At 36.9% G+C, this 16,133-nt stretch overlaps 1 protein-coding gene and 1 long non-coding RNA gene across 2 annotated transcripts; both read right to left on the bottom strand.

Annotated features, from left to right (window-relative positions):
- Window positions 1–7,660: 7,660 nt before the first annotated feature.
- On the bottom strand, window positions 7,661–8,459 carry LOC122042003 (beta-glucosidase 32-like; the record flags this gene model as incomplete). Its single annotated transcript, XM_042601912.1, has 4 exons — window positions 7,661–7,772; window positions 7,860–8,126; window positions 8,200–8,287; window positions 8,360–8,459. Coding segments are annotated over 4 exons (492 nt in total), but the record flags the coding sequence as incomplete, so codon positions are not given.
- Window positions 8,460–8,521: 62 nt separating this feature from the next.
- Window positions 8,522–8,862, bottom strand: LOC121997766. The gene is made up of 3 exons (XR_006116367.1): window positions 8,803–8,862; window positions 8,667–8,725; window positions 8,522–8,587 (listed from the first exon to the last, which is right to left on the bottom strand). It is a non-coding gene; the product is annotated as an uncharacterized LOC121997766 (long non-coding RNA).
- Between the last annotated feature and the right edge of the window lie 7,271 nt (window positions 8,863–16,133).

Below are 16,133 nucleotides of genomic sequence, written 5' to 3'. Positions count from 1 at the left end.
TGTTTTCAAAATCTACTAAGTTTTAAAAATATAAGATTTTCAAAAGATATAAAAATTTAATAATTCTATATTTTTGCAAAAATAACTTTAAAAATGAGAAAATTTGAAATTATTTTCAAAATCTACTAATTTTTCATAAGGTTTTCAAAAGAAATTTTTTTCCAAAAATAAATTTAAGGTTAGAAAATTTAAAATTATTTTTCAAAAAAATATTTTGAAATATAGCTAGGTTTTTAAGATAACTTTTGAAAACATTTGAATTTTTTTTCAAAAATATCTTTTAAAGAAATATTTCAAAAACTTAAATAGTTGTCAAATTGATTTACAAAACTATCATTCAAAACACTTTTGAAATGTATAAGGGTGATAAAGTTGAAGTGTTTACAAATTTTATAGTTTTGAAAATGCTGGTAGTTAAAAAAATGAAACAATTTTCAAAATAATTTTTAAGTTATTAATCCTTCCCCTGAACCTGATATTATTTCAGAATAAATAACTAAAAAGCATCAACTAATAATTTTTCAAAAATTATTTTCAAGGATTTAAATTTTTTTAAGTAGAAAACACTTTGTATAGAAAAGCAACAAAAAAAAATCTTTAAGAAGAAAAAATTTTAAAGAAAAATTGCTAAGTAATATTTTCAATGAAAGTTTTAAAGCAAGCTGCGTTTATTATTAAGAGAATTTTTTAAAGTAAAACTTTGTAAAAACTTATTTGAGTAGGCGTAGCACAGACGGTGGGCGCATGACATCTCTGGCGTAATGACCAGGGGTTGATTATCAGGAACTGATGACCTGGGATTTACCCCACCATGCGTCTGACGGCTGTGTACCTGTATGTACCTCTCTCTATATCTGTGAGACCGGCACTAAAGGGGTTGTTAATGTAGCGGATCTACATTTTTCTTTGAGTAAAAAAATTTCAAAGTAACTTTGCCAAAATAATTTTAACAAAATTGTCTAGTTAGAAAAATGATTTAAAATATTTTTCTAAGGGATATAGTGAACAAAAAACTTTCTGCAAGTAACAAAAGTCAAGATTTTTCAAAAGGAAGTTTAAGAGCATTTTTTGGACTTAGGCTTTAAAAAAAATGGAAGTAAAAGTTTCAAAGTAAAATAAAAACTTTTAAAAGATTTTTTTTAAAAAAGCAAATGGTTAAGGATTTTAACTGTTTTAAAAACAAATTGGTCCTCCCCTTGAACTTGATACTCCTCCCTAACTTAACACTCTCCCTTAATTTGTACTAGAGTTTGAGTATGTTCAATTTCAAGGCCTTAGTACATTTGTCTATTTAAGTGTTTTAAGAGAATTGGGGTCAGTAACACTCATATTCAATATACTATTTTCATAAGTATTTCTACATACTTATTATAATTATTCATTTAAGTTTCAAGATAAATGCAATGATTTGTTACTAACTCAATTTAATACTTATTTGATTAAAACAACTTAAATTTCATATTAATTGATTGAGTTAATTGATTTGATTAAAGTCTTAGTTATAATTTAATTTTTCATTTACATCATCCTTTTTTATTAGATTTAACTTAGATTAACTAACTCAGTATTAATTGAGAGTTAAATTTGTTAAAATTACTAAATAAAGTTAAGTAAAGTTAAGGTTTAATTTAAGTTAATCTTTAATTGAGATAAATTATGATTTAATTAAGGTAAAGTTAAAATTTCGATTAACGTTTCAATGTATAGTCAAGTTTGATTTAAAAATGACTTAGAGTTAATATTTTAATTAGGTTAAATTAAGATATTGATCATGTCAACTAAGTTCTTAAATAAGGTTAGACTAAATAACTAAGTTTTAAATATTATTATTTTTTTAATTAAGTTTAAAGTTTAGATTAATTGAATTTTGATTGATTTGATTGTTTATTAATTATGATTTAAGTTTTAAGTTAAGTGTCATAGTTTTAAAATGATTTTTAAAGAATTTAAAATGACATTTGAAATAATTTTTAAAATAATTTTTAAAGTTTTTTTAAAAGAATTTTTAAAGTTTTAACTTACTTTGACATTTATCAAAACCTGAGTTAGACCGTTAAAGCAACCTGCATCAACAGTCCCCACACGGCCAATGATCTTTCAGTCAGAAAAAATATAGACTCTTGTGTCTCTTATCCGAGTTATAAGCGTGGGATCCACACACCCAAAGACCAACCACTGCTTGGCACCCACTCAGTCGCTCGCTTAGTACCCACTCAGTCGCTTAGTCGACACCATAATAAATCATACCCTCAGTGGAAATAGTTCACACTTGAAAAATTCTAACTTAGCAAGGAAAAGTGAAGAGCAAACGTCTTTCAATTTTTCCATTGCAAAAAACCCAAGTAAAAAAGTTGCCAAAAGTTACAAGGGTCGAAAGAAACACAAATCAAGCAAAATCGGGGAAGACATCATCTAGGATATCATCAAAAATCTTCTGGTGACTCATAAAGTTTACAGGGAGCTCGACCATCAGATACCCAACCTCACAAAGTAGTTTATTGCTCCATCAAACCCATAGGAAAATATTTTACCATCCTCCTCCTACCTAGGAGCCCGTTAAATTCTTTAGAGCGGAGGTACTCTATCTTCATGGCCTCAAAGAGCTCAGCCTCTTCAGCCTTGTGGCTTGCCATCTCAGCCTTCATAGCCTCCAACTCAACCCTTTAGGCCTCCAAATTTTTTTGTTGATTTTCAATCAACACCTCCTTGACCACCAGTTTGGTTGTTTTCCTTGCCATCTCTAATGCATGAGCAGTGGTAGTCTCTTTCATCTTAGTAGTTAAGGCTTCGACCTAGACAGTTTTCTTGTCCAAATCAGACACGATTCTTGTCTCCTTGTACTATCAGACTTAAGCCGAGATTTGCAAATCTACAAATTGACTTGGAGTCTTTCAATGGTTGTTGACTGAGTGGCATCCCTCTCCTTCTCGAGGAGAACCTTCTTAGCTTGCAGCAATAGCTCTGTCTACACCAAAACCTCTAACTTTAGCTTAGCTAGCTCTTCTAGGGCTTGATCGGGAGGACCCGGAGTAGATTGAGCTCCTCCACACATTTCTTTAGATCCTAGTTTGCGCGATCCATATCCACCAGAGTGTGGCAAATGTCCATCCTCGTAGTCCAGGACTGGTAGGCAAACAAAGTATTGAAATTATCCTAAAAGTAACTAGAACGTTCTACTGCAAAAATACTCATTGCCAGGGTACTGTGCCTCCCCATGTCGTCCTTCCAAGCCTCGACAAATTTTTCTCTCAGCCTTATAATATGGTGAATTATTGGCAGATTTGAAAGGAACACCACCAATCCCTTTTGGGATGTTACTCCAAGCGTCGCACTTATTTTAATAGAAGTGCTCGTCCGAGGAGATGATCTGGGTCTGGATGCAGAAGCCCTCGGAATCGAGCCGGTTGAGAGAGATGAAAGTATGGAAAGTGGTTGGGTAGGAATGGGCTGATCAACTGTGAGGGCGAAGGTGGTTTGACCAGAAGCTGGCTGTCAGAGGGTTCAGTCGGGGTTAGGCTCGGTAGTTAACTACTGCTCCTCTAAGGTTGGTGTTGAAGTTTCTCCTCGAACGGATGGTGGACACATCGAGGAGACATTTAGGAGAGACTGGGCAGAAGAACTGTTCGGTCGGCGCCTCTTACGCTGGATCCTAAGGGGCTCATCAGATTCTTTAGACTCCGAGGATATCCGCACATGTACCATAGAAGGTTGGGGTGGCAACATTTCCCTTGTGCTTGTTGTCACGTCACTACCCTTGCCCCACTAATCACCATCACTAGCATTGGCTTTGTTAGTGGATCCGGTCGGTTGGTGGTCATGCTTTTCCAGCTCGGCTTTTTCGCGTCGGTTTAGCTCATCCTAGTCGAGCTTCAGGGTCTCACCCACAGAGGCCTTCCACATAGTCTTAGCTGCAAAAAGAGAAAGAACCTAAGTTAACTATAATATAAGATTAAAGTTGTGTTCTTTACCAAAAGTGAAAGGCAGTCTAACCTTGATTGGACTCAGCCCAAATATATAGAGAACATCCTCTTGAAGTAATTTGTGGATGTCAAACTTCAAGCCATCTAATGTTCCCGATGATGAAACAAAAGTAGACTCCCAATGGTAGTCGCTTAACTCTGGGATAGGAGACAGATCCATTTACTAGTCGGTAGACAAAGACACTAGTAAGCCTAGTTATCTCTTATTGGAAGAAGACATTTTGTTGAAGAAAACAATCTTCATTCGGGCCTAAAAATTAGAAACCCTCACATTTTGATTTCTTGGGGTAATAAAAGTAGTGAAAAATACCAAGGGTGAGGGAATGTGGTACAATCAGAAAAGGATAACAACCCCACAAAATAGTCGAATGGAATTTGGGGATAAATGTTGGAGAGCGATGTGAAAATATTAGGATATCTTATAAAAGAAATTGGGAATGGGAAAGTGAAGGCCTCCCAGAAACTGGTCCTTGAAGAAAATGACATAACTAGGGGGAAGAAGATGGGGACGATTAAGAGTATTGTGGATGATTATGTGATAGTCCCTAGGGATCTCAAAGGTAAGCTAGATCTGGTCTAAGTCCCCACTATTGATATCAAAGAAGGCGAAGGTATACAACAAAGTTAGAATATGCATGGGGGCGTTGAGGATCATAGTTTGAATAGAAATTGGAAAGATCGCGTAGTGTTAGGGAGAAACTTACATATGGAGAAAGTCAAAAACTAAGGAAAAATTGCCGGAGACTATGAATGATGAACGTTGGAAAAGAAGAAGAAAAAGAATGTGAGGGTGAATATCTTGTGATAGCAGAGCTTATAAATCTCAAGGGTTTCGAGGCACAATCGTTCGATCTCAAAAAGGTGGGCTAATTACTGCATCCATCCAATCAAGGAGCCGAAATCATCAGAAGCTTAACCGTTAGACGTCTCTTTAAAAATTAACAACCAGGCATGGGTGGACCACATGGTAGCATCGTAGGAAAGAACATTTATGATGGATGCGACAAGCGAATCATTATCATGATAAGCCAACACATGTATCACCGCACATTACTATGCATTTATGATGCCTGACACGCCCCTTTTTGAGGTGGATGGCATCAACGGTAAGCTTAGTAGAGTGATGTAAGCTAGGGTAAGTGAGTTGGTCGAAAAACTAAAACCTGTTGGGGTCTAGTTAGTCGGTCCCGGACCTTTTTCGACTAGATTTGAATGGGAGACTTGTAATATGGTAGATAATAAGAAGCCCCTAGGTGGGGTCCGAAGGTCAACAGGCCAAAGTAGGTGGCAGTCAAAGTCCAAGGTGGGTCAACCTGAGTAACCTGCCCAGTGAACTCTCCCCACACCCATCGACTAGAGCCGATCAGACATCCCAGGGGTATAACTCCTCGCTCAGCTACTTACGGGGTTTTGCTCTCGATCACACTCCGATCGGCTAATGCCAATTGGACATTTCAAGGGTCCAGCTCCCCCACTCAAAGGCCATCAGGGGCCCAGCTCCCCACTCAATTGCTTATGGGCGAGTAGCACCCCAAATTGGAAATTGAACTTCTTGCCCACGACCCATCACTACAAGAAAAACGTCATTCAACAACACTCAAACGACAATGATTTTATACCAAACCGTTGTCTTTTTACCTTTTAACAACGGTTTTAACAAAAATTGTTGTCTTTTAGTAATTTTTTTGGCCTATGACAACGGTTTTTAAAAATCGTTGTCTATTTATGTTTTTTTGGGGATACGACAACGGTTTTTAAAGGGTACGACAACAGTTTTTTAAAACTGTTGTCTATGTGCGCTTTTTTGGGATTACGACAACGATTTTTAAAACCCGTTGTCTATTAAATGTTGTTGAATGCGATTGTTTTTTTTTTCGCCACTTTTTCTCCTTCGTCATTTTTCTGTCTATTAAGTGTTGTTTACGCCTTGTTTTTTTCTGTCTCTTTCCCAAAACCCTACTCTTCGCCGCCTCCTCCTCACCGCCCTCTTCGTCACCTCCCTCCTCACCACCCTCTTCGTCACCTCCCTCCTCACCACCCTCTTCGCTGCCTGCCTCCTCACCACCCTCTTCACCGCCTTCTTCGCCGCCTCCCTCCTCACCGCCCTCTTCGCTGCCTCCCTCTTCGCTGCCTCCCTCCTCACCACCCTCTTCGCTGCCTCCTTCCTCGCCGCCCTCTTCGTCGCCTCAACTTTCGGCCTCACCACCTCCTCCTCGCGGCCTCTACTTTCAACCATCTTCACCGCCTCCTCCTCGTCGCCTCGACTTTCAGCCATCTTTGTTGCCTCCTTCTCACCAGCGCCTCCTCCTCGCCACCTTGACTTTCATCCATCTTCGTTGCCTCCTCACTAGTGTCGCCTCGACTTTCTCTGCTAGTGTTTCTTTAATGCCTCCTCCTCACCATTTACTAAAGAAGACGCCTTCACTGATGTGGTAATTCTTTCTTTTTCTTTGTCAGTAGGTCTGAGTTAAGTTATGAAATGAATGTCTAATGGGCAGCTTAGACAACTATTAGTGCAAAACATCTTAATGATTTGTTGACTCAAGTGTGCGGATTTTTTTTTTCTTCCGTGATTAAACATAAGATTGTTTCCATCTCACATGTTAATAACTTAATTTCTATTCTGATCTTTTTTTCTTTAGTTTTGACCCTTTTTGCAAGGTTTGAGTGATGTTCAAATTTCCACACTGAAGTAAAATGAAGCATTAACAAGAGAGAGGGAAAGGGAGATTATACAGGTAACATATTTTGAAACATTTGGATTGCCTGGGTCAGTAAATCCATCTTATTCATTTGTGGGTTAGTGTTATGAGGTTCAATGGCTATGCGTATTAGTATCATCTAAATGTTTCATGATTTTATGGATAATTTTTGTTAAAGGTTGTAGAATCAGTGAAGGAACTTGTTCAAATCATAATAGATCTCTCAGTCCTTGTCATAGATCAAGTAAGTTTTTCTTTTGATACTTAGTGACCTGGAGTTTATGTGGATACCATGCATCATGTTATGATACATGTGATATTAACAGGGAACCATGTTTGATGGATTGATTACAATGTACATGATGTTGCAAGTTCAGTGGAAGATGGCTTTAAACAGTTAGAGAAGGTTCTCTCTCTCTTATTGCTTTTTTTTTTGTCTTATGCTTTGTCCTTTGTCTTTCTTTAATTGCCTAGATATCTAAAAGATGTGAGTTGGTTATGTTAGTCATAGAAAATATTTAAAAATGACCTCTTTTTTGCTGGTTATTTGCGATTATGAAGTAAATTTTGGTTGATGCCATAAAAGGAATTTGTTTGATGCCCATGAGCCAAATGGAGATGAATAGATAGTGCCCCTTTCACTTAAAAAGGTTATGGAACATATACCTTGGTTGGTTCATGCTCTATGCTTTTTATCATGAGCAAATATTTGCTTGTGCATCTCTTTTTATTGTTCTACTCATTTTCACATTCTTGAATCTTGACTTTATATTACACGTTTATAAGTTTTATCAGTTGCCTAACTCTTATGAATTGCCTTTTATAAGTGTTCTTTTTCTCCAAACAATGATGTCTTTTTGGAAGTAATGGCATTATTGTGAATCAGTATTATCTTAGACTAGAGAAAACAATTTTTTGATGTCACCAGTTAGAACAAAAAACAAAGATTTCAGTGTATTGTTTGCTTTACTCACCAGCCTATTAGAAAATCGAGTGCTCTATTAACTGCTGCTATATCATCTGGTAATCTTGTAGCTGGCTCAAACCAGATCCCTAGTAAGGTAATTCCAATATATCCCCCTTGATTTGGCTTTTGCACAAGAACAACACTCTATTTTAGATAACACCCTGAATAACATTTAGATCATTCAATTAAAAGAGAAACTAATGCTGAAACCTGATATTTTTTCTGTATAGGGAGACTGCTGATGCATGGGAAAGCAAAAGGTTATGACCAGCTACATATGGTTCAACAGATGAATTCCCTTTGCTACAATTGAGGCCAAGGGAAGAGGCCAAGGAGGAAGAGCAGTGATTTGGTGGAAATATTCCCAGATCATGGCCAAGGATGGGTTCAACGTTTGGCTCATTGACAGTGATCCAGTATTTCACTCTATCCCCAAACTCTCTAAAGCACACATCAGCATAAGCAGTGAAGTCCTCTCTGCATCACAATGGACACTATCTTAGACATTATTCGAGGAGATGCAAATGAAAGGGCTGTAGTAGAAATGTACACAATCTTTGGGCTCAAGAGTCCAGAATATTCATCTTCCAAAGATTGGGGGAGGTCAAAGTGAAGAAGAGTGACATGAGGTTCAATTCCTGCCGGCCAAACACAGTTTGGTAAAATTGTGACTGAAAATTGTTAAGGTATGACCACTATTCTAATTGTACCATATTTCTTGAGTTCATTGATCAAGTTATTATAATATTGCACCCCTTCTGGATTAACTGGCCCTCTACCATCTGCAACATGGCACCAATTAGAATCATGTAACGCTTAAACTATTTGGTCAGGAAAATAAATTATTGCAAGGTGAATGCCGACTAGGAATGACTGCTCCAGGAGATAGAGAATCTGTAGGCATCCAGGCCCATGTCATGCATCAACTTCACATCTTCCTGACAACAGGAAAAACCAAAATTTTATATGCCTACAGTTCACAGGATTGCATAATTGCCTAAAAAACTCACGATCGACCTTGTACTTGTGATACTGATCAGCTGCTATGTCTCCAGTTCTTTTGTCCTCTGTTCTCCCTGAGATTCTGAAGACATTTTAGAGTTTACAGTCACTAAATTAGCTAGTGCTTTTTTCTTGTTAAACGAAATTTAACCTTCGTGTGCAAAGGTGTCCCAGATGCAGGGAGTTCTTCCTCCCTCTGCAGCAACCCCTTCCACCTTCATGAGATTGAGACCCAAAAGATTACACCATGCAAACTCAAGAAATTAGTTGAACTCTCAAGTTGAGGCAAATTAAGAACTAATGAGACTGCACCATGTAAACCTGTTCCTTTGGCATTATGTTTTATATTACCTCTTCAAATGTACTCTTCAAGCTAATGTTTTGGGACACTAGAGAAGATATTAATGTTTGAACCCTCTAATACATGCTGCTTGATCATTGGGAAAAATAATGTTTGCATGATTTATAATAGAAGCCTTGTATGCAGTGACATAGAATGAAAATTCTGCTTAATAAGAAATTTAAGAGCCACCATATTGTTTCAAGAGGTTACCATTTATGTTACGTAGATAACGCTTTTTGCACTTCTATTAGATGACTATATCAAATGGTTTTTATGGTTATGTAACATTTATGCAGTGCAATTAGAATCACACGTACAGTTTAGTTGCTAATTTGTAATATATATCTTTATTCGAATAGGTGTCCTCAAGAGTATTGGGAAGAATGCCGACAAGCTAAAAAAATGAAGAGACTTTAACAAATTAAGGAGCACTAGGAGCTGCAATCCCTCCTCTTCACCGACATCTAAGTAGAAAATCTTGTATTATATTGTTCTACTTTTATTTTAATAGTGTTATCATTTTGTTGGTTGCTTATGAAATTTTGTTGGTTGCTTATGAAATTTCTTCAGAATGTTATAGATATTATTTTTGAATGTTAGAAAATTGTATATTAAATTTTATTTTAAAATTTAGTATTTTGAATTATTTATAATATTGGAAAATTGTGTATTAATTTTTTTTATTTTTTTCTAAAAAAGACAACGGTTTTTCACCATTGTCGTAGATAGTTTAAAATTGTTATTGAAGACCCTGTTATTAAAGGTAGACGCTCAAAGACAACGGTGAAAAACTGTTGTCTTTGAAACAAAAGACAATAGTTTTTCACTGTTGTAAAAATGTTGTCTTTGCCTTCAAAGACAACGGTTAAAAACTGTTGTCTTTGGGCACCCCTTTTAACAACACGGCCTTTAACAACAGTTCAAAATGGGCTACGACAACAGTGAAAAATCGTTGTTGTTAGGCTTTTTTCTTGTAGTGCATCTCCCTACTAATGGGGCAGATGACCAACAACCCATTAGACTTCCTGGCCCATAAACTCATTTCGTAATTAATACCTCACGTGCATTTGTCAGAAATCAGGGAGACAGTATCTCTGCAGAGATAAAAGATACTCATTACACATATATGATTGACCACTTTGATAAGATAATAAGTGGTGATTAGACATGCTATCTAGCAGTGATGTGTACAGTTGTTAATTTAGGTTGGACATGTCGGGTTGGCCTGCCCCGCCAAACTAATTAAGTAGGTTGAGTTGAAATTTTATCAACCCAAGTCTGCCACGGGCCGACCCGCCTAGGCATGCGACCCGCGCAGGTCGGCCCGTGACGGACTTGGGTTGATCCTCGGATTGAGAAACACATGTTCGTAGACGTGAAGAAGGACACTATACTATTTAAGATATAAAAGTTTTTCTAGGTGGCTGTCGACTTCATTGATCATAAGATTGAGGTCATAGATGGTTGATTCTTTTTCAATTTGAAGCATTGAAATTTGTTTCTAATGATCACTAACTTTCAACTCCTACATAGTCCACAATCCATCTATCTCACCCTTTGCTGCTTTGATCTTCCTAATTGTCTCTCACAAACCATCAATCTCTTCTTCAAGCAACCTTTTCTGTGAATTTATCTCAAGCTGTAATTTTTCATTCTCCTTTTAAAAAAATGTAGATCCGCTACATTAACGGGCCCCATAGTGTCGGTCTCACGGATATGGAGGGAGGTATATGCAGGTACACAGGCGTCAGGCGAGTGGTGGAGTAAACCCAGGTCGTCAGTTTCTGAGAATCGACCTCTGGCCATTACGCCAGAGATGTCATGCGTCCATCGTCTGTGTTACACCCTGGGGGCTCCGTTCTCCTTTTAAAGGTTGCATCTCAAGCTGCAGAAACTTGCCGAAGATATGAAAGTGTTTTTTAATTTTTTTTTTTAAAATTTATAGGCCCACGGTTTGACCTGCCTAACCCGCAACCCGCCTTCAATTGAGTTGAGTTAGAGATTTCCCAGCCCACCAAGTTGACAGGTCGTCCTGCCCTGCCCCGCCCCACTCCGCTAAATGGTTGACCTGCCACGTGTCAACCCGCCCCACCAGGGGTCGGCCTATTTGACAGCTTTAGTGATGTGATGTCTCGTTAATGCGAAAATCACATAGGCATTATAAAAGTGGTCCCTCTCTGCTGACGCAGGTACACAAGCCCACTATCCTTCTTCTGATATTCCACTGTTCTTCTTCTTCCCAGGATTTTGACTTGACCATCGGAGTAGTCGCGATAGGAATCCCTTGGTCTTCTTATTGACGATTTTCTTCCTTCTTCTGCTTGTGCTTGCAGGTGTTCTCATATCAAAGTCTTCTTCCAATCAACTTCCAAGCCAATTCATCGATAGTTCACCTTTCGCCATTTTCAAACGAGATCAATGCGAATAATTCTTTTATCAATTTTTTTCCTGGATGAACTTGCTTTGTTCAATCACAATCAATAAATTGAAAATGTAAATGATCAATTATACAATCCATAAGAAAAATATTTTATTAGAAACTTACAAAATATAACGATTTACATATATATATATTACTTATGGTCATGAGTCCTAAATAAGAATGAACTTGAGTATACGTATATATAGTTAATCTTTATAGGAACCTAATTATAGTTAGTTGTTAATAGAGTCATCCATAATCCAGCTCATTTTTTTACTCTTAAACTATCCAAACCAAACCCGGAAAAAAAATATAATAGACTTATATATGAAAATAAAGGAAAATAAATAACTATCCAAATTTAGTTAATGGAATCTCATTTCTTCTCTTGCCTGTCGCGCCCTCTTCATTTGGAAACTATTGATAGATAAATCAAAACAGTTTATGCCGTTTAGGAAAGGATGGAGGAAGAAAATGGGGGAATAATTCCTATACATATATATTTGCTCACTTTTTAAGGATATTATACACAAACAAGTGCTCTTGTAATCTATATAAAGTAACAATTCAAGTTTCGGCAATTTATCAAAAATTTTTTTTTTAGATTTTAGAATTTATTAAAAGGCATGTACTACTTTATTATTTATTAAATGACGTATTTTTTTATAATGCTCTTCTCTTTTTACCTTCATGATAAATTTAACATTTTTTATTTTTTATTTTCTCTGTCATTTTTCTCTCTCTTTTCTTTAATTTCTACCTATGCATGCAACATCTATTCTCTTTCTTTTCCTCTTTTTTCTTTCCTCTCTTTTGCAAGCCGATTTCTTCTAAAAATATTTTAACATCCCCAACAAGTCAAAATAAATAGTGGATAATATATTTGAACTCTTTGCAATCCCATAAATTTAAAGGAACTGAAATGGATATAATCTGAACGTTCTAGATCCATCAGCGAGTTTTGACCAAAACTCATTGATGGACCTACAGAACTCCGATTACATACATTTCAGTTTCTGTGGATTTCTGGGATTGCAAGGAGTTCAAATATGTTATCCATTATTTATTTTGACTTCTCTAGGGTGTTGAAATATAATAAGACAGAATCGTCAAAATTCTCCACGTTGGGTCTGATATGGAATCATATTAGGCCAAACGCGAGTTTGAGAATTTTGATAATTCTTCCTTATTACATTTTAACACATCTACAAAGTCGAAATAAATAATGGATAACATATTTCAACTTCTTGCAACCTTAGAAATCTACAGGAACTGAAATTGGTGTAATCGAAGTTCTCTAGGTCCATTAGTATGTTTTGACCAATCAGAGCTCTCTAGGTCCATCAATGGGTTTCGATTAAAACTCACTGATGGATCTAGAGAGCTCTGATTGTACCCATTTCAGTTCTTGTGAATTTCTAGGGTTGTAAGGAGTTTAAATATGCTATCCATTATTTATTGTGGCTTCCGAAAGAAGTTAAAATGTAATAAGGAAGAATCACCAAAATTCTCCATGTTGGGCCTGATATGGAATGATATCAGGCCCACGTTGGGCCTGATATGATTATATATTAGGCTCACGTTGGGTCTGATATGATACATATCAGGCCCAACGTGCAGATTTTTGATGATTCTTCTTTATTATATTTTAACACCCTTGAAAAGCCAAAATAAATAACGGATATCATATTTGAATTCCTTGCAACTCCAGAAATCCATAGGAACTGAAATGGATGCAATATGAGATCTTTAGGTCTATAAGTGAGTTTTGACCGAAATCCATTAATAGACTTAGAGTGCTCCGATTGCATCCATTTCAGTTCCTGTGAATTTCTGAGGTTGCAAGAAGTTCAAATATGCTATCCATTGTTTATTTCGGCGTTGCAGAGATGTTAAAATATAATAAAAAAGAATCATCAAAATTCTCATACCCAACATGGAGAATTTTGGTAATTCTTTTTTGTTATATTTTAACACTCTTGAGAAGTCGAAATAAATAATGGATATCATATTTGAACTCCTTGCAACATCAGAAATCCATAGGAACTGAAATGAGTGCAATCGGAACTCTCTAGGTCCATTAGTAGGTTTTGATCAAAATCCACTTATAGACCTAGAGAGCTCCAATTGCACTCATTTCAGTTCCTGTAGATTTATAGGGTCGCAAGGTGTTCAAATATGCTATCCATTATTTATTTTGACTTCTCGGGAGTGTTAAAATATTTTTAGAAGAATCGGCGTGCAAAAGAGAGGAAAAGAGAAAAGAAGAGAGGAAAGAAAAAATAGGAGAGAAAAGAGAATAGATGTTGCATACATAGGTGGAAAGAGAAAAGAGAAAGAAATGACAGAAAATAAAAAATAAAAAGTAGTTAAATTTGTAAGGAGGATAGAATGGAAAGAGCATTGTAAAAAAGTGCGCTCTTTGTTAAATAATAAAATAATATGCACCTTTTGATAAATTTAAAAAGCTATCTAGCAGTGATGTGTAGAGCAGTCAATTTGGGTTAGGTGTGTCGGGTTGGCCTGCCCTGGCAAACCAATTAAGCATGTTAGGTTGGAATTTTATCAACCTAAGCCTACCACGGGCCAACCCGCCTAGGCCTGCGACCCGTGTAGGTCGGCCCGCGACGGGCTTGGGTTGACCCACGGGTTGAAAAACATATGTTCGTGGACGTGAAGAAGGACATGATGCTGTTTAAGATATGAAAGTTTTTCTAGCTGGCTGTCGACTTCATTGATCATGAGATTGAGGTCATAGATGGTTGATTCTTTTTCAGTTTGAAGCATTGAAATCTATTTCTGCTGATCACTAACTTTCAACTCCTACATAGCCCACAATCCATCTATCTCACCCTTTGCTACTTTGATCTTCCTAATTGTCTCTCGCAAACCATCAATCTCTTCTTCAAGCAACATTTTCTGTGAATTTATCTCAAGTTATAATTTTTCATTCTCCTTTTAAAAAAACGTAGATCCGCTACATTAATGGCCCCCTAGTGTCAGTCCCACGGATATGGAGGGAGGTACATACAGGTACAAGGCGTCAGGCGCATGATGGGATAAATCCCAGGTCGTCAGTTCCTGAGAATCGACCTCTGGCCATCACACCAGAGATGTCATGCGCCCACTGTCTGTGCTACGCCCTGGGAGCTTCATTCTCCTTTTAAAGGTTGCATCTCAAGCTGAAGAAGCTTGCCGAAGATATGATTTTTTTAAAATTTTTTTTTTTAAAAATTATGGGTCCACTGGTTGACCCGTAACCTGCCTTCAATTGAGTTGAGTTAGAGATTTCCCAACCCACCAAGTTGACGGGTCGTTCTGCCCACCCCGCCCCACCTCACTCCGCTAAATGGTCGACCCGCCACGTGTCGACCCGCCCCACCAGGGGTCGGCCTATTTGACAGCTTTAGTGATGTGATGTCTCATTAATGTGAAAATCACATAAGCATTATAAAAGCGGTCCCTCTCTGCTAACGCAGGTACACAAGTCCACTATCCTTCTTCTGATATTCCACTGTTCTTCTTCTTCCCAGGATTTTGACTTGACCATTGGAGTAGTTGTTGGAGTGTATACTGAAAGTCTAAGCTTTTATAAACATTTATTTTGAATAAAGAATCACTTTTGGTCAAATTATCTACATTTGTTTGTAGTTGTTCAATTAATTTATATTGTAGATAACATAGCATGTGGTGTCACATGCAGAAGATGATGTTATCAGTACCTTATAAATTATAAACAGTAGCTCACGACCAAAATGGAAAGGAACAAACCATTAGAAGGTCGTAGTGTAATTAAGTATCAGTTTATCTTGACTGTATAATTACACTAGTACACTTAGAGTGTATTGAGTAGGACCATTTGAGGTCGTTTCTTTTATACTGACTTTATAAAGAAATAAAGACCTCAGTTATTATGGAAGTGTGTGTTCTTAATCCTAATATAATAACAAGCACATATATTTGATATTTATTTCTTTAATTTATCAATGGGTGAGATTTAGTTCGATGAATCAATAAACCCGATAAGTTGGGAAATGATATCACTTATAGTGTGTGTTGTTGATTATAGAAGGAACCTGTGTCCTAGAGATACTATGTTGATAATGTCCCCAAGAGGAGCTCATAAGGATTGTTATGTTAAACCCTGCAGGTGGACTTAGTCCGACATGACGATAAGATTGAGTGGTACTACTCTTGGACTTAGATATTAATTAAATGAGTTGTCAGTAACTCACTTAATTAGTGGACATTCGATATCTTAAACACAGGGAGACTAACCCACTCATAATAAGAAGGAGCCCAAAAATGTAATTTGGGATTGGTGCGGTAGTTCAATAATAGTTCTCTAGTGGAATGAATTATTATTGATAAAATTAAGTTGTGTGTTCGGGGCGAACACGGGATGCTTAATTTTATCGGGAGACCAAAACCAATTCCTCCTCTCGGTCCCTATCGTAGCCTCTTATTTATAGAGTACTATACCCACCTATACCCACTTTCTATACCCACCTAATAAGGGTCGGCCAAGCTAGCTTGGGAACCAAGCTAGGGCCGGCCTAAGCATAAATTGGTGTGGCCGGCTCTAGCTTGAACCCAAACTAAAGGGGCCGGCCATATTAAAATTAAAAAGGATTTTAATTTTAATTTTTATTATGTGGAAGATATAATTTATTAAAGAGAATTAAAATTAAAATATCTCTCTTGTAAAAGATCTACA

This window comes from Zingiber officinale, chromosome 1B (assembly GCF_018446385.1).
Source record: "Zingiber officinale cultivar Zhangliang chromosome 1B, Zo_v1.1, whole genome shotgun sequence".
NCBI lineage: Eukaryota > Viridiplantae > Streptophyta > Magnoliopsida > Zingiberales > Zingiberaceae > Zingiber > Zingiber officinale.
The sequence above is the reverse complement of the archived record's forward strand: the minus strand, read 5'-3'. Positions and strand labels throughout refer to the sequence as shown.